This window comes from Oryctolagus cuniculus, chromosome 8 (genome assembly GCF_964237555.1).
Source record: "Oryctolagus cuniculus chromosome 8, mOryCun1.1, whole genome shotgun sequence".
Lineage (NCBI taxonomy): Eukaryota > Metazoa > Chordata > Mammalia > Lagomorpha > Leporidae > Oryctolagus > Oryctolagus cuniculus.
In genome coordinates, this window is record NC_091439.1 from 122,711,070 (window position 1) to 122,728,887 (window position 17,818).

Below are 17,818 nucleotides of genomic sequence, written 5' to 3' on the forward strand. Positions count from 1 at the left end.
TTTTACCCTTCGGGTTGCTGTGTGCTGAGCCGCCCATCTCTGCCCGTGGAGGGTCTCCTCTACCTCGCGTCACTCTGGCTGCAGGGGGCAGGAGCTGTGGCAGAAATAATCAATCGGCCCTTCCACAGGCAGCCGTGCAGGCCAAGGAAAACCTGTCCCTAACACGCCTTCAAAAGCTGCCCCAACCATGCCAACCTAAGGGAACTGCTGTAAGTGGACAAAGAGCTACAGAGAAGCCGAGGGGCCCAGCAAGTGGGCGCTGGCTCCTGTGGCTGCGCCTCCCCCCACCCCCGGGGGATTGGAGCACCATGGGTTCTGCTGCCACTGGACCCGGGGGAGGGAACGTGGGACTCCCCACCAGGAAGCTGTCCCTGCGCTATGCCCAGACCCCAACCACAGGGGCCCCCCCTCCGGATCCTCACTGCCCCATAGCCTTCTCTGCAGCTCCACCTAACCCTACAGAGACCCGGCCCTTGGTGATAAATTGACAAAAGAAGCACTGGTGTTGTGGCACCGTGGGTTAAGCCGCCCCCTGTGCCACCAGCCCAAGTACCTGGGCCCCTGCTGCACATGTGGGAGGTCTGGGTAGAATTCCAGGCTCTTGGCTTCGGGCCTGGCCCAGCCCTGCCCACTGTAGCCATTTGGGGAGCGAGCCAGCGAATGGAAGATTCCCCCTCTCTCTGCCTGTAAAATGACAGCAAGGCTGCACAAAGATTTTCCGTTTTCACATCGGTCCAAAAGTCTGGCTGAGCCTTCTGAGCTTCAGATATACAAGGGCAGTGCCAGCGAGGTCGTGGACGAGCCGGGTCCGCCCGAGGCCACAGCCGGTGCCGGGGTCTGCAGCCTTGCTCCAGCAAGCCAGAGCCTCGCAGCGCCCTGCTGCCCCGGCACGCCAGGTGTGGTGAGGGCGTTTGCATTTGGGGTAGGTGGTGCTCAGCCCTGAGAAACAGACTCCTCAGGTTTGAGGCTGGGGAGCTCTGGACTGCTTAGTGGGCAGAGGTCTCCCCCATGACTGCCAACCCTCTCCTTCTATAGTAAGAACATCCCTAAAACACGACAGGTACATGTTTTATAAACCCCAAGACACAGACTTAGTTCCCTAAGGTGTACACAATGGCTCTCGAAGGGGGGCTGGCGTCGTGGTGCAGTAGTTAAGCAACTGTTTGCGATGCCTGTGTGCCATAGCGAAGTGCTGGTTCGAGTCCCGGCTGCTCTGCTTCCCAGCCAGCTCCCTACTCAAGCGCCTGGGAAAGCAGTGGAAGATGGCCCAAGTACCTGGGCCCCTGCACCCATGGGAGAGACCCAGACGGAGTCCCAGGCCCCTGGCTTCGGCTTGGACCAGTCCTGACCGATGTAGCCGTTTGGGGAGTGAGCTAGCAGATGGAAGATCAATCGATCTCTCTCTCTGGAACACAGTCTTTCAAAAAAAAAAAAAAAAAAACTTTAAAGGAAAGCTTGTAGAATGGTGGAGTTGAAAGATAAGTTTATTTAGGTGCAAATATTTAGGTGCAAAATTTAGGTGCACTTTCGTAACGCATGTGTGGTTTTTTCGTAATACGCCTTTTCATGAACTTTTTGAAGATCCCGCGTGGGTATGGCTGTCAGGTGTGCGTTGCTGTTTGTTCCACGAACCCTTGCAAGCACCCAGTGCCTTCCTGGGAGGTTAGCGCTGGCGAGAGCTGACACTTCCTGGCCACCTAGAATGCACAGGAAGTGCCGCTCCCCACGTTACCCCCCACCCAGGCTGATCCTCGGAGGCGGCCAGGATTGCTGCCCCCCTCTCCAGGTGAGGAGGCCGAGGCCAGCCCCTGAAGCCTGACGGGGCTGCCTGCCCCTCCCTCTCTCCCTAGGGGCCTCGGCGTCTTCTACCCCGAGCTGGGGAACATCGGCTGCATGTTCATTCCCGACTGCGACAACTTCAGACAGAAGATCACCTCCTGGTCGGAGCCCATAGTCAAGTTCCCCGGGGCCTTGGACGTGAGTGCGCAGGGCGGGACTGGGGCTGGGGGAGGGAGTGTGTCGCCTCTGAGCCTGCAGATCTGGGTGACTTGAAGCCCCGTGCTTCAAGGGGATGGGGGCAGTGCTGGCCGTGGCCATCAGGATGTGCTTTCCCGGGCCGGGCCCGTGGCCTCCAGGAGGGGCTGGGGAGGTGGAGGGTTGTAGCTGGGGTGTCCTGGGGGCCCGTGCTCTTCTGGGACCCCCTACTCTGGGGGTTCCTGAGCCTGGCTCTGCAGGGTCAAGATGAAAAGCAGTCGGGAGTGTGTGCTTTGGGGTCAGCAGAGCCCAGGAAAGGGGTGCAGGGGGAGCTTCCTGTCAAGGGGCAGGGTGGCTGCCCCCGTGGAGCGGTCTGTGACGGACAGGGCTTCCAGGGTGGCGACGCGAGCAGAGGCCATCAGCCCACAGCTGCGACAGAGCCCACGCGCCTCCTCTGCCCCCAGTCATCTCAAATCATAAGAAGTGCAAATAAGCACTCCTCTAAGGAAAGGGACTTAGCACCGAGCTGTTCCGGAAGCTTCCTTTGGCCCCAGGGGTCTGGCGGCCTGGGGAAATGCATGGAGGTGTGGGGGTGGGGCTGCGGCCCCAGGTGTCGGGCGGAGGCCGAGTTCTTGCTGTCTGCTGGGTTTGGGCACAGGGTTCAACGTGGGTGCGAGGACTGTGACATTACGGGGGCTCGGGTCACCAATGCGTGGGGACAGAAGGACTTAGGTCAGGGAGAGGCTGACCTTCCGGTCCCTTCTGTGTGGCATGGTGAGGAGAGGGCCCTTCCTGTCTCTGGGCACAGCCTGGGGGCTCCATGCTGCCCACACCAGGGCCTGGCCACCATCAGTGGAGCTGTGGCCAGGCAGAGGCGCTGGAGGAGGCGAGCACAGGTGTGGAGGGCCCGAGTCGGCCTCCTTTCTTGAAGTGCTTTTTGCTTCTAGAGAACAGATAACTGGTGATAGGTCTTGCCCTTTGTGAGTCTAACACACGTGCATGCATATATGTGCCTATGACACACTGCACACACACGCACTGTGCACATGCATACATGGGTGCTCCCATGTACACGCACACAGCAGCCCTCTTCCCTGGGGGCCTCTGGCCTGGGTCACCCCTGAGGACAGCAAGAGGAGCAGAGAAAGAAGAATGTGATCTGACTCTTGGGGCGGGAGGCAGGAGGCCACAGGAGCAGGACAAGGAGCCCTGACACTTAGGGACAAGGCCGTGCTACTTCCGGAGCAAAACTCTTGGCTTTACCAGGGTTTCACTTGTCTTCTGCTTTCCCACTGAAAGAGTGAGCAAGTGGGGCCGGAGAATTTCACAGGCCAGGGATGACTCCCAAGGGACAGTAGGCTGCCCGCTCCCTTTTGCGAGCTGTAGTACTGCAGGCATCCACTAGATGGCAGTGGAGACTTTTCAGCAGAGCAGATTTGACGCCGGCTTGAAAGCTGGGTCGATACACATAACACGGGACAGCACGCCCTCCAGGGCTTGAACCCGCCCTCTGCTGGGAAGCCCAGCTGTCTCAGCCCAGGGGACGGTGGGAAAGAGAGCTGCACTGGAACACAGAGATCGCTTAAAGACCCATGATGTTGGGGAGGGTATGGGTTTCACAAAGTAAGGTTTGTCTGAAGTCGTGGAAAGAAAGGGAAAAAAACAGTGCTCCACCGCTATGGAGCTCCCGTTTATGGAAATTTAATAGATCTATGAGAAAACAGAGTCAAAGTCATCAAAAGTTGCCGTTCACGGAGCGCTGCGGTGTGCCGGGCTCCATGCATGTGTCAATTCCTTCAACCCCCGGTCAAGGCTACAAGTGGAGGATTTCTGTAGTCGAGACTGCCAGTGGCCAGCACCAAAGCCAACTCAAACCTGCTTAGGCCAAAAGAGAAAGAGGAGAACTTGCTGGTTCACAAAACCGAAAACCACAGGGCTAACAACATCAGGCATGGCTGGATCCAGGCCCTCGCACAACTGTTCCCAGAAATTTATCTCTGTATGTGTGTGTGTGTGTGTGTGTGTTTTCTTTTCCTGTGCTGTTTTATTTGTAAATAGACTCTTCCCTTGTGGCGACACAAATGGCCCCAACAGTCTCAGGTTTGCATTTGACCAGGTTATCCGTCCTGGTGCAAATAGAGTGACCTTTTCCAACCATGCAAAAGTCACAGGCATTGTCTCGCGTGGTCACTAACAGTGGCCCTGGGCAGCCCCCCTTCAGGTACAAGGACCACAAGCAGAAGAGGATGGGCCCCCAGGGGGAGAATAGGGGTGCTGGTTATCAGGAGAAGGGGAAGAGAGCCTCTGGGGCCAGACCCTGAGCAGGAGAGCAGCTGCACCAGGTCTGCCTAAATCCAGTGTCCTGGGCCTTGACCGGCGCACTCCTGGCCGGGGCTCTGAGGGAGACCTCGGGGAGCGCAGGCGCAGTCCGAGGGCACTTGGAATGGCAAGGGGAGGCAGCACAGGCATTGCCGAGGAGGGGCTGGCTGCGGCCTCCCTGAAGAGGCGCGGGCGGGGGCAGAGGCAGGGAGGAAGCAGGTACAAGCCGGGGACAGGATCCCTTGAGAATAGGGGGCCACAAGCCTGGGTGCTTAGTGAGAGAAGAGGAGGGGGTCGTGGGGTCTGACGGGGACAGGCTTGAGGTGGTGCCTGGCTCGGTGGGGACGGCGCCTTGCTGCTGGGGCAATGGAAGCAGGGCCACCAAAGCAGCCACAGCTGCCACTCGTGCCCAGAGAGGGACCCCTGCTCCCCAGGCAGCCCCGGGGCCCTGGCCGGGGGTGGGGGTGCAGTGGGCACCTGCCAGGGGTATTCCCTCCTGCACCCCTTTGTGCCTGCTACTTCCTCATGTTTGCGTCCTGCCCCAACCAATGTGCCGCGTCCTGCCCCAACCAACGTGCCACCTCCTGCAGGAAGCCTTCCCTGCCTGCCTTTGTCTGGGCTACAGCCCCGCCCCTGGTTGATCTTTTCATTCTTTCTCTGAGCATTTCAAATGTCCCGAGCCTCTAAGCGAGTCTGCTTGCTTCTGCTGTGGACAGCAGCCACTCCTTCCTCCCTCACGGCTGCAACCGTTCCATAAACCCTAGGAGAGCAAGACCCTGCGTTCTCAGTGCCCGAGTCACCCCCAGCCCTACCGGCCTTGCAGACCCCACAGTGGCCGGGGGAGTGCACGGAGGGCAGGTGGAGGGAGTGTAAGCTGCCTAAGCCCTGTGGTGGGGTGTGGGGGGATGGGATACTGGGGCACTGGAAGAAACCACTGAGCCTAGTGGACCCCTGGGCCTGGGTGTGAGTTGGGGGCAGGAAGGGAAGCCATGCAGTGCTCCCAGGGGAGCTGTTGCAGGAGGAGCAGCCCCCCCCCAGGGGCATCCCGGATCTGACAGGAGCAGGCCATGGATTGTGGAGCACAGAAGATGCCCCACTGCCAGGCCCCACGGCTGGGAGGTGGGAGGAAGGGGCCACGGGCGAGTGCCGTGGGGATGGCAGCCCTGAGAGCTGGAGCCCTCTGGGAAGGCTCAGGGTGTGGGCGTGGCAGAAGACACAAAGAGGGGTGCAGGCAAGAAGGGGCAGGAATGGGGAGGCCTCCAGGCTCAGAGCTGGGAGAGGCCCCCTGGGGCAAGCTGTGGGACTTAGCAAATTCTCACCTGCCTGGGTACTGCTCTCGAGAGATGGCTGCGGACAGGTGCACCTCGGCGTCCTGCTGGCCCGAAGGCGGAAATGTCGTCAAGTTCAAAGTGCACCGGGTGCCCCTGGCCTCCTGAGCACATCCCAGCTCGGAAGCTCAGGGCACGGCAGGGCGCCCGGCCGTGTCCCCTCGAGACCTTGACCGTGACCGTGGGGCTGACTGCGAGTGGGTAGGACTGCATTGACTCACCAGGGCAAAGGTCCAAGTTCAAAATGCAAATCACAGCTTCACTGCATGGGAGTCACTTTGTTGCGTTGGCACTCGTAGAAGTGTGTGTGTGTGTGTTGTTTTTAATTATAAATTCAACCTGGGCAAGTTGAAGACTTCTGTTATCCCAGGACCGTGGGCTGGGAGCAGAAAGTCAGGCTGGGATGGGGTGAGGGGTCCACCAATGCAGGGAGTGATGGTTTGGAGTGGAATCACTGAGATGTGACTGTAACCCAGTGCCTAGTGCCCAGTCAGAGCTTAGCAAGTGGCAGATGCCGTCGTGATGACGAGACTGGGACGGTGAGAAGGGTGGGGAGAAGGGGCAAGCTTTCTGAGGGTTTGGGCCTGTGTCAGTCAGTGGCCTGCGATTGCCGGTTCGAGTCCCAGCTGCTCCCTTTCTGATCCAGCTCCCTGCAATGCACCGGGGAAAGCAGTAGAGATGCTACTCCCCCACCTAGCAGACCTGGATGGAGTACTCAGGGGACAGCTGAGGTTCTCAAAGGCGATGGAGAGATGGGCAGGTAGAACCAGTGGGGGCATGGGGGGCGGGTGAGGAGAGCACCGGCACCCAGAAGCTACGAACTTGTCCCTTCACCCCTTGTCCCCTGGTTCCTGAACTCAGCTGGTCACTTCTGCTAAAATCCCATGCCAGCCCAGCTGCCCGGCCACCTTTATCAGGGCACCTCTGGGTACCAGGGGGCCAGGTAAGAGGGCAGTAACGATCATCAGGTTGCAAAGAAATTTCCCGGGCAGGCCTGGAGCATCCCCCTAGCAACACTGGGAGATGGACAGAGTGGGAGAGATGACGGGGCTGCCCCAGCTCACACTCACCAAAGCCAGGCGGTGCGAGAACCAGCCGCTGACGGCAGCTCCCCTGCCTCCTAGTCCACCTGGATGGCTGGAAAACAGCCCCCACCCAGCGTCCATGCCGGGCCTGGGGTGTCGGGTGCTCGTTCACCCATTCATTGGAGCAGATCTGGACGGAGAGAAACTCTGCCTGGGACCCTACCCGGGGCTGGAGACACCAACAGATCCAATCGCTGCCCTGCCCATTGGACACCCCTTAATGGTCAGCACGTTGATTGCTGCTGTCCCAGTGAACTTGGGAGCGCACTGGCTCCCTCCAGGCCAGCTTCTGTGTCTCCATTCCCAACCCTCTTTATCCTTCAACCTGCTTTGAAGGCATCGTACTCACTGCTTCTGGTTCACAGTTCTCATCGCACCTGAACCTGGCCCTGGGAGCCTTTTAAGAAAGCTTTGCTGAGGGTCAGCGCCGTGGTGTGGCGGGTAAAACCACCGCCTGTGATGCTGACATCCCATATGGGCACCAGTTGGAGTCCCGGCTGCTCCACTCCCCATCCAGTTCCCTGCTAATGCGCCTGGGAAAGCAGCGGAGGATGGCCCAAGCACTTGGGCCCCTGCCAACCACATGGGAGACCCAGAGGGAGCTCCTGGCTTCGGATTGGCGCAGCTCTGGCTGTTGCAGCCAACTGGGGAGTGAACCAGCAGATGGAAACCTCCCCCTACCTCTCTCTGTAACTCTGCCTCTCAAATAAATAATTTTTTAGAAAAAAAAATAAAAAGGAAGCTTTGTGGGGCCCTAGCACAAAGGCATTGCCGGAGCCCAAGCTAGCAGGTGTCTGCTTGAGAGCCGCATCTGAGGTTGGCTGACAGCACAGGGTCAGGCCTGGGGAAGCAGGCTGCAAGTGCTTTTCAGGTCAAATTACATTTTTACATTTTTTTAAATCTCTGTGGGCTGAAAGGAGAGTGCAGTGGCTGTGCAGCCTGGTGTGTGTGTGTGTGTGTGTGTGTGTGTGTGTCTCATTGAGTGAGTGTCTGTAGGGGGCTGCTCCCATGCCCGTGATCTGTTCACAGCAGTCTCCTGGGAGTGTCAGCAAAGGCTTCTTGGATTTTAAAATAGCTGCCAGCCTTTGTCAGGGCATTCACCGGGATGAGCGCACACGTTTGGACTGCTCTGGGGACATGGCACCTGTTCTCAGAGGACTGGGGTGGTGGCTTCAAGAGTTTTGAGAGAGGTTTTGTAGATTTTTAAAAAGATTGTATTTATTTGAAAGGCAGAATTGTAGACAGAAAGGGAAAGATGAGATATCTTCCATCTGCAGGTTCACTCCCCCAAATGACCGCAACAGCCAGGGCTGGACCAGGCTGAGGCCAGGAGCCTGGAAGTCCACCCGGGTCTCCCACGTGGGTGGGTGGCAGGGGTCCAGGCACTTGGGCCATCCTCCGCTGCTTTCCCAGGCGCATTAGCGGGGAGCTGGATTGGAAGCGGAGCAGCTGGGACAGGACCCGATGCCTGTGTGAGATGCATGCAGTGCAGGACGCAGCTTAACCTGCTGCACCACGACGCTGGCCCTTGTGGGTTTTTTAAAAAGTGTTAAGGCTTCTGTGTCATAGGGGAAAGGAGGAGAATATGAGGCGGGGCCAGGTGCTTGGTGCATTCTGCCAGCCGGCAAGGCGGAGGCTGCCAAGAACCCGGCGTGGGGACACCTGCCACCCTGACATGAACCATGTCTCTGGCTCCTCCAAGGACCGTGCATCCCGGCCACTTTGGAGAGCACACTGTTCTCCACAGGGTCCGCCTGACCCGAGTCGCAGCCGCACGGGGTCAAGGGCAGGCAGGGGCAGGTGCCTGCTCTGACAGATGAGGAGACGGCCTTTATTTCTAGTGGGTTTTACTCAGGAGAGCAGTTCTAGGTTTGCAGTAACTGAGCCGAGAGTAGAGTGAGTTCCCACATGCCCCCCACCCGCATCCCCCTCCCACAGCGTGACGGCTGACGCAACTGGTGAGCCCGTGCCGACCCCTCGTGGTCACTCTCAGTGCTGGGTGATGTCTGAGGGTGGACACGTGCAAGGTGACTGGCAGCCACAGCAAGAGGCGTCTCGTGGCCCTGAAGCTCCTCCGTGTCCTGCCCGTTCCCCCTCCCCCCCAACCACAGCAACCACCAAGGGTGTGACGATCACCGTGATGGTGTCTCCAGTCTGCCACATCGTTGGATCCATATGGCCTTTCAAGATTGACAGAAAACCTGGGGCACCACCACGGCCCCCGCCTCCTGTCCTGGCAACCTGGGCACAGCGTAAGGGCTCCGGTACACGGTCCCCATGGCTTTGACTCTCACCTGAGACCCCCTCCTGCCTTCCCTGGGCATTTCCGTCAAGCAGCTTTGCAGTGGACAGGGGCCCCCACCCCATGTCAGTTTCTCACCGCTCCTCCTCTCCCCTCCAATGAGAATGTGAACTCCCCGAGGGCGGAGACCTCCCTGTGCAGGAACACAGGCAGTGCCTGGGCAGTGAGATTTTTTTTTTTAAACATGTATTTATTTGAAAGGCAGAATTACACAGAGAGAGGGAGAGACAGAGCCAGAGAGAGCTTCTCCTTCCGCTGGTTCACTCCCCAAGTGGCTGCAACAGCCAGGGCTGGGCCAGGTCAAAGCCAGGAGCCTGGAAGTCCACCTGGGTCTCCCACGTGGGCGGCAGGAGCCCAGCTACTTGGGCCATCTGCTGCTGCTTCCCCAGGCGCATTCGCAGGGAGCTGGCTCCGAGGTGGAGCAGCCGGGACTCGAACTGGTGCTCCTGCGCGGTGCAGGTGTCACAGGTGGCATCTTCATCCTGGGCACCAGGTCAGGCTGTGGCTGATTCTGGCTTGTAGACCCGGCAGGGTGCTGGGTGGCCGTCTCCTGCTGATAACAGGGTGAACCTGACAGTTCTCAAAGCCCTCTCCCTGCCATGAGCACTTTCTGGTCCTTTCGCCTCTGTGCCTTATTTTCTGCTTCCTTATCACAGCTCAGCGCAGAGAGGGAGGCAGGCTGGGCAGGTGTGGGGCTGTGAGGGGGAGGCCGAGGTGTGGCTCAGAGCCTGGTGCCCACCTGCTCTGGAGCCTGCTCCAACGAGGCCAGCGACAAGCCTGCAGTCTGGGTGCCCCCCGCCCCTGCTCCTGCGGCACACACCGGCCTCCACCCACTCCGTCCCTACCAGCCGCCCGTGCCCTGCTCACTCTGAAGCTTGGCAGCCCCTAGCGCAGCAGGCAGAATTTCACAGACGGGGAAACTGAGGCACAGAAAGCAGAGCAGCAGGGTCCGGATCTGAAGCCGGGTCCAGTGCCCAAGCCTCTGACCACACCACAGCACGGCTTCCTGACTGGTACAGCTGTGTCCTCAGACGCCGAGCGCCAGGTCCAGGGAAGAAACAGGACAGGGAGGCAGGGAGCAAGGGGTGGGCGTTCCTCTTTTTTTTTTTTTTTTAAGATTGATTTATTTATTTGAAAGTCAGAGTTACAGAGAGAGAGGAGAGACAGAGAGAGAGAGGGAGAGGGCTTCCATGGCTGGTTCACTTCCCAGTTGGCCACAACAGCTGGAGCTGTGCCGATCCGAAGCCAGGAGTTTCTTCCTGGTCTTCCACGTGGGTGCAGGGGCCCAAGGCCTTGGGCCATCTTCTACTGCTTTCCCAGGCCACAGCAGAGTGCTGGATGGGAAGTGGAGCAGCCGGGACTTGAACCGGTGCCCGTATGGAATGCCAGCACTGCAGGCAGCAGCTTCACCCGCTATGCCACAGCGCCGGCCCCTGGGCATTCCTCTTGACCTGCCTATCCCTTTGCAAATGGCCTGGCCAAAGCGCCCAGCTGTGGCAGTGGCTCAGCCCAGGGAGAGCAGGGCCGCGAGGGGAGCACACTTCAGTGACTTTCTGTGTCCACCACTAACCCCAGGTGGGGTCAGGAGAAGCCCCTGGGTCTTGGGACCCTCGGGTCTGTGTTCTTCCCACCGCACTGGGAATTCAGAGGACCTGAGCCAGGGGTCTGGGGCCCCCGCCTGCAGCAGGGAGTGCACACTGTGGGTAGGCACAGATGGCCTTCTCAGGGCTCCTTGGGCTGCAATGGGAAGAGCCAACACCAGGGGGAGACACATGACCGTCATCCCGCCTCAAGTCCCAGCGAGGGCCGGCACAGGAGCTTTGCAAAGGTCAGGTCAGGTGGAGGAGACCTGGCGGGTGATGGAAGAAACAGAAGGCCCCCAATTTGGGGCCGGGGGGGGGTGTGCACCCCTGCTTGTGGAAGTGCACGCAGCCTGGAGCTGAAGGCTGTAAACCCAGGGCCACCAACTCCTGGTGCCCGCCAGGGTCAGGCCGCTGATGAGCTGGGTGCAACGCCGGCAGGTGGCCCTGAGTGCACCGTCACAGCCTGCCCCGAGGAACATGACTTAGAAAACACAGTGCTGGCCGGCGCCGCAGCTCACTAGGCTAATCCTCCACCTGCGGCACTGGCACCCCGGGTTCTAGTCCTGGTTGGGGCGCCGGATTCTGTCCCGGTTGCTCCTCTTCCAGGCCAACTCTCTGCTGTGGCCAGGGAGTGCAGTGGAGGATGGCCCAAGTGCTTGGGCCCTGCACCCGCATGGGAGACCAGGAGGAAGCACCTGGCTCCTGGCTTCGGATCGGCACAGTGCGCTGGCTGCAGCGGCCACTTGGGGGGTGAACCAACGGAAAAAGGAAGACCTTTCCCTCTGTCTCTTTCTCTCTCTCACTGTCTAACTCTGCCTGTCAAAAAAAAAAAAAAAAGAAAGAAAGAAAGAAAAAGAAAACACGGTGCTGGCAGTGCCCCAGCCCTCCGTCCCTGGTGCTAGCCGGCCCACGGGCCATCCTGAGTGTGGGGACCACAGGGCGTGGGGACGAGAGCTGCTGACTCTACAGCTTGGTTTGCAGGGCACTTGGAGCCCGAGGGGCTAGGCTGCAAAACGGCAGAGGGCCCTGGCTCCAGGCAGCCCTGGGTGCAAATCCTTGCCCCGCTACTTGGAGCCCTGTGACCTCGCGCAGGTTCCTGACCTTGGTTTCTTCCCTCACTTGGAAATGCGTCAAATGTCTGTCTCCCCAGCAAGAGCCAGGGATGCAGGCTCTGTGCCCACCCTCCAGGGCCGTCGCTGCACTTTGCTTGCCGCTGGCGCTTCCTCCTCCAAGAGATTTCTTTTCTCTTGGCTTCCACGAGCCCCACTCTGGGCATTGCCTCCCCCTTTCATTCTTCACTTCTCAGGCTCCTTTGCAGGCTGTTCCTCTTCTTTGGGGCTGGGGTCTCGTCCACGTCACAGCTTTCAAGATCTATACAACAGTGATTTCCTGCTGGCCCCTCAAATGCACCAGCACCCCCCCACACACACACCTCCCCCTTCCTCCATGTCTCCCCCTCTCCGTGAAGAGCAGCTCCAGCTTCCAGCTGCTCGGAGGGACATCCTGGAGCCACCAGGCAGCTGTACACCAAGAGAACACGTCCAGAAGCTGCTACCCCTCTCCTCCACTGCTACCCCCGGCCAGGGCCAGCACCGACCTAGTCCCTCCTACCTGCCCCAAATGCCCAGCTTATCCTCAGCCTAGCAGACAGCGTGAGCTTGCAGCATGCAGGTCTGATCTGCTCACGCTTCTGCTCCCAATCCTCCTGTCTGCCCCGATTGCCCACGGTCGAAGCCTAGGGGGTACCAGCGGCCTGCCTGACCCCACCGGCCGACTGCTCGCCCCCTCTCCAACTTTGCCTCCTGCCTTGCTCCCCTGGCTGCCGGCCTGCTGGGCCTCCTTTCCACTTCTGGTCCACACTCAGCAGGCTTCAGGGCCTTGGACCGGCACTGGCCTCTGCCAGATCGCCCTCCCACTAATGTCTGGGGGTGGGAGTGGGGGTGGGGGGTCTCATCCTCACCTCCTTCACATCTTTGCTTCAAGGTCACCTTCTCAAGGAGGCCTGCAGGTGCCCGCCTCTGACCGCTCTGAGTCCTGCTATCCCTATCGGCTTCCTACCTGTGCATTCTTCGTTGTGTGTTTTGCTGGCTTGTGTCATCTGCCCCCAGCTAGCCCCCCGCTAGACCACGAGCTCCAGGGACCTCCGTCAGGTTTGGTCGTTGGTGTGTCCCAAACGCCAGGGCAGTGTCTGTCATGTGGCAGGCACGTAACAACCACACGTCAAATGCAGATTTGAAAGTTCTACCCCAGAAAAAAAAGGGGGGGACTATAAGCAAAAGTAAACTCTAGGGGCTGGCCTGTGGCACAGTGGGTTAACGCCCTGGCCTGAAGCGTCAGCATCCTATATGGGCGCTGGTTTGAGACCCAGCTGCTCCACTTCTGATCCAGCTCTCTGCTATGGCCTGGGAAAGCAGTGGAAGATGGCCCAAGTGCTTGGTCCCCTGCACTCGCATGGGAGACCCAGAAGAAGCTCCTGGCTCCTGGCTTCGAGTCTGCACAGCGCCGGCCGCTACAGCCAATTGGAGAGTGAACCATCGGATGGAAGACCTCTCTCTCTCTCTCTTTCTCTCTGCCTCTCCTCTCTCTGTGTAGTTCTGACTTTCAAATAAATAAATGAATAAATCTTAAAAAAAAAAAAGTAAACTCCAAGGGCAGACTTGAGGGAACGTGTGCCACAGACATGCAAATGGCTATCATTTGTACATGTCGGGGGCTCTTGGCAGCTGATAGGAGTAGGATGTGTGCCCCACAGAGAACTCCCCATATACCTGGTGGCTGAAGAGAAACAGATCTCCAAGGTGGACACTGGGCCACGCAGATGGCGAACTCCGGGCAGGCGTGTGGATGAATGGCCCCGGCCTCGGCTTGTCAGCAGGTGCCGAGCTGACCTTGGCAAGCTCGCATGAGAGGTCTGAGGGCAGGATCGGGACAGCGACAGTGGAAGGCAGCGATGGCCCAAGATCAGACGGAAGGGGTTGCCCCAGCGTCCTCTTCCTGGACACTGTCCCAAAATGACCCCTGTCCCAAGGCGATACTTGTCCTGCTTGGTATTTTCTGACAAGGGTCCCTTGAGGGTTAGACTGATGACACCCACCGTGTGTCAGGGGAGCAGAAGCCAGGGTTTCCCCCCACTCCCCCCAAGCCCCGCACCTCCTCTTGGTGGAATTCTGGAATTCGGTGATCTGCAATGCCATCAAAGCCGCCTGTGGCCCCTCATCTTGCTGAGAGTGACGGTCAAGCTGGGGTTGGGTCGGGAGCCTTTGATTTCTAAGGAGCTCCGACAGAGCTGCCTGTTAGCTCCCCATACACCTGGTGCTCCCCGTCCTCAGAGCCCCCAGCCCTGTGAGGTGTACCTCTGCCAGTGCATCATCGGGGACGAGCTATCTCCTCTTCCGATCATCAGCCACTCTCCAGAGCCGGCACCTGCCTCTCCTTCACCGTCATCTTTGACCTGGCCGGCGAGGCTCCTGCTTCCGGGCCGCTACAGAGCAAACGCCCAACACCAGCTTCTACCTGGGGCCCAGGTGGCTAAGAGCAGTCAGCCGGCAGCCAAACCCACAGAGCCATAAAACGACCCGCAATTTTTTTACAGGGTCTGAGCGTGCGGAAGGCCAGTGAGGCATCAAACCAAATGACAGAATCATAAGGAGAAGGGCAGGTGTGAGCTAGAGCAATATTTTGAAAGTTCTACCCCAGAAAAAAAATGCCATTGGCTAAAGTAAAGGCCAAGGGCAGACTTGAGAGACTGTGTGCCACAGACATGCAAATGACTATCATTTGTACACGTGGGGTGGGGCTCTTGGAAGCTGGTAGGAATAGGATGTGTGTCCCATAGAAGAAGGTGCAGGGCGAGAGGACAGAAAGAGAAAGGAAGTTCTCTTCTGTTTGTGATGCAAACACATGCATTAAAAAATGTATTTGAAAGGCAGAGTTACAGAGAGAGAAGGAGAGACCTGGGCGGGCGAGAACTGCTGGTCCACTCCCTGAACGTGTCACTCCCAGGCGACGACCTGGGCAGGGCCGGGCTGGCGTCAGGAGCCAGAACTCCATAGAGGTCTCCCACGTCGGGGGCAGGGGCCCAAGCACTGGGGCCATCTGCTGCTGCTGCTTTTCCCAGGTGCATCAGTAAGGAGCTGGGTCAGCAGTGGAATGGCTAGGACTCGAATCGGCGCTCGTGTGGGATGTTGGCGTCACCGGCAGCAGCTATGCCACTGTGCCCCGATGCTGGCTCAAGGCACGCAATTTTTAAGAATGGTGCAGACTTTATGTGAAGCTCACCATAAGGCAGTTTGTGTTCTTTCTTTTTTTTAAAATTATCTTAAATATTAATGTATTTGAAAGGGAGAGAGAAGAAAAGGCACAAAGAGATCTCCCATCCCCTGGTTCACTCTCCAGATGCCTATAACAGTCACAGCTATGCCAGACCAAAACCAGGAGCCCAGAGCTCCATCTGAGTCTCCCCCATGGGTGGCAGGGGCCCAAGGACTTGAGCCATCTTCTGCTGCTTTCCCAGGAGCACTAGCAGGGAGCTGGATTGGAAGCGGAGCAGACAGGGCTCAAACTGGTGCTTCGACATGGGATGCTGGCATCGCAGGTGGCGGCTCAGCCCCCTGCACCAGGACTCCGCCCCCTGGTACTCTTGTTCTCCAGTGGAGGGTGCAGTACAGGTAGACAGGTGGCCTCCCCTGCTCTGGGGGTGCCGCAACAATGCCGACCACAGCCAGTGGCATCTTCATTGTGTCGAAACAGTCATTTTAGTCCCAGGGATTTACCCTAACGAGATTATGTAACCAGAGACATGCATAGATGTTTATGTAAAAGGATGTTCATTGTCGCGTTATTTAAAATAGCAGGCAGGGGGAGAAGAGGAGAAATCAATTGGATACTCAACAATAGATTTGTTAACTGGAAGGTACTCTCTCCATATGAAAAAAGTACCACATAGCTATTAAACATCGTGTTGTCAAAGACTACTTAAGGCTACCAGAAAGCCTCACAATGTATTTCTGAATGAAAGAATCCAAATGATAAAACAGTAATTTCACTGTAGTCCAATTTTCAGGAATTACATCTTTTTAGGCATGCAAAAAGGAAACATTAGACAAATGGAGAATCTAGCAAAATCTTAACATCGGATCACCTTGAGGGGTGGGAATTAAAGGTGATTTTTATTTCTCCTTTGCCTTTGTCTGTCATTTCCATATGTTCGCCAATGAATGCATCTATCTTTAATAATAAGGAAAAATGCTATCTGGGAGGGGCGGGGGAGTGAACAGAGAGGAAAGGCTGCAGCTACCCAAATGGTCTGAGTGCTGGTTGCTGTGGAAACCATAACTTTGAATCGCCCAACTTTTTGTGAATTACTTCCCTGCTCTGCGGGTAAGTGCCCGTGCCGGAGTCAGCCTCTCCCAGGCACAGCCACGTGTCTGGGGTGGGGGTGGGAAAAGCCGAGGAGCCCTGTCCTGCCCTGGGGAAGAGGTCCCCAGGAGACTCCTCAGTGTCCTGCAGTCGCCTGTCCTCTCCCAGGTGAGCAGGACCCTGGGGGCCTGCTGTGGATCCCGGGGCACAAGCCGCCCCCACCCCACTCAGGCTTCTCTGCACAGGGCTGCGAGCCCCCACAGAGCATCTGATGGTGTCTAGCTCAACCTCAGCCAGCTCTCAGCCCACTTCTACAGGACGGCGTCACAGCAGCGGTGCTGGGAGCTAGGGGCAGGTGGCTCCGTCTTCGTGAGCGTGTCGATGAGCAACCGGGGGACAGGTCACTGAGACAGTGGGCATCTGAATGGAAATCCCACCTCTAGCCCCAGGCCCTCCCCGTGTGCTCTGGGAGAGCTGCACCTGCCCGGTGAAGCCCCTTGGGAAGCCAGGAGGCCGGCTCCCAGTGACCTTGGTTGACAACAGTGCAGACGCGTCCCCACACTTGTTCTGGGAACGCGGGCGCCTCGCTGCCATTTGCAAACCCTGCTCGGAGCTCTAGGGTGCGGAGAACGGGTTGGTTTATAGACGGAGGCAGCCACAAGTTGGAATTTTAAAAAGCAATGTGTCCTTTGAGCAGGAGCCCGGGCGGGGGGCTTTGCAGGCTGTCGCTTTCTGTCCCAGGGACCAGATGGAACTTGTTTTTCTGTGTACTTGGGGGTTTAACCCTTTGTGCGCCTCCTCCCCTGCAGCCCCATTCAGGAACGGCTTGCCTCTGGCACGCGAAGTTAGCGGCTTTGAACTTCAGCCACATTCCTTGGGAATGCCTCGTCTTCTCTATCCACTGCCTTGGCCCACGGATCTCATTTTGTTTAGCACACACTGGCGTGTGCCAGACACTGCTCTCGGCACTTTGCAAATATTAGCCCATGTACCCGCTTTGCGGCTCAGGACGCCGAGGCACAGACAGGCTAAGCCACTTGCCTGTGCTCACACAGCCGGTGGCTGACGAAGCCAAGACTCGAACACTGGCTCCCGGCTCCCAAATCTGTGTGCTTGTTTATACTTTCTGTTTTAAGTGATTTTAAAAATTTATTTGTCTTATTTATTTGAAAGGCACAGACATGGAGATGTGTGTGTGTGTGTGTGTGTATGTGTGTGTAATTAGAAAGGGGGAGAGATCTCTCATCCTCTGGCTTATTTCTCAAATGCTTGCAACATCTGGGCTGGGGTCAGGTGGAAGCCAAGAGCTAGAGACTCCATCCGGGTCTCCCACTCGGGTGGCAAGGGCCCAAGGACTTGAGCCACCACCTGCTGCCTCCCAGGGCGCGCACTAGCAGGAAGCTGGGTTCAGGAACTGGCCAGGACTCACATCCGGGCACTCTGATGTGGGACACCGGCACTCCAGGCAGTGTCTCAACTGCTACCTGGAACACCCACCCCAGAACTGGTGTGTTTGGCCGCAGCATCATGGCTGACTCTCCAACAGCAAATCCTGTTCTAAGTTCAGAGCTCCTGGGGTGGATCTTCCCCCCTGGAGCCCTGGGAGCCGCAGGTGCCGTCAGAATGAGAGGGAACGCACATGCAGCACTGTGCGAAAGGTGCCCGCCCGCCCCACCTAGATGGGGGGCCAGAGCCCAGCACTCCCTGGGGGCCTTGGCTGGTGACAGAGCTGCAGCCTGGCTGGGCACCAGGAGGCTGTACCCTGAGATAAGAAGGATCAGATTCTCAGTGAAACAGCTCAGGGGTTAGTGAGAGTCTCCCCAAGGTCCTGTGTGCGGGTGGGGGGCACTGTCTCCTCCAATAACGTTG

At 58.1% G+C, this 17,818-nt stretch overlaps 1 protein-coding gene across 1 annotated transcript in view; it reads left to right on the forward strand.

The window, feature by feature from the left end:
* LOC138843573 (phosphatidylethanolamine-binding protein 4-like) overlaps positions 1 to 17,818 on the forward strand; it is a 209,527-nt gene that overhangs the window by 12,704 nt on the left and 179,005 nt on the right. The window contains exon 3 of the mRNA XM_070048173.1: positions 1,851 to 1,977. Coding sequence (XP_069904274.1) covers positions 1,851 to 1,977 — 127 coding nt within the window. The remainder of the gene's footprint in view (positions 1 to 1,850; positions 1,978 to 17,818) is intronic.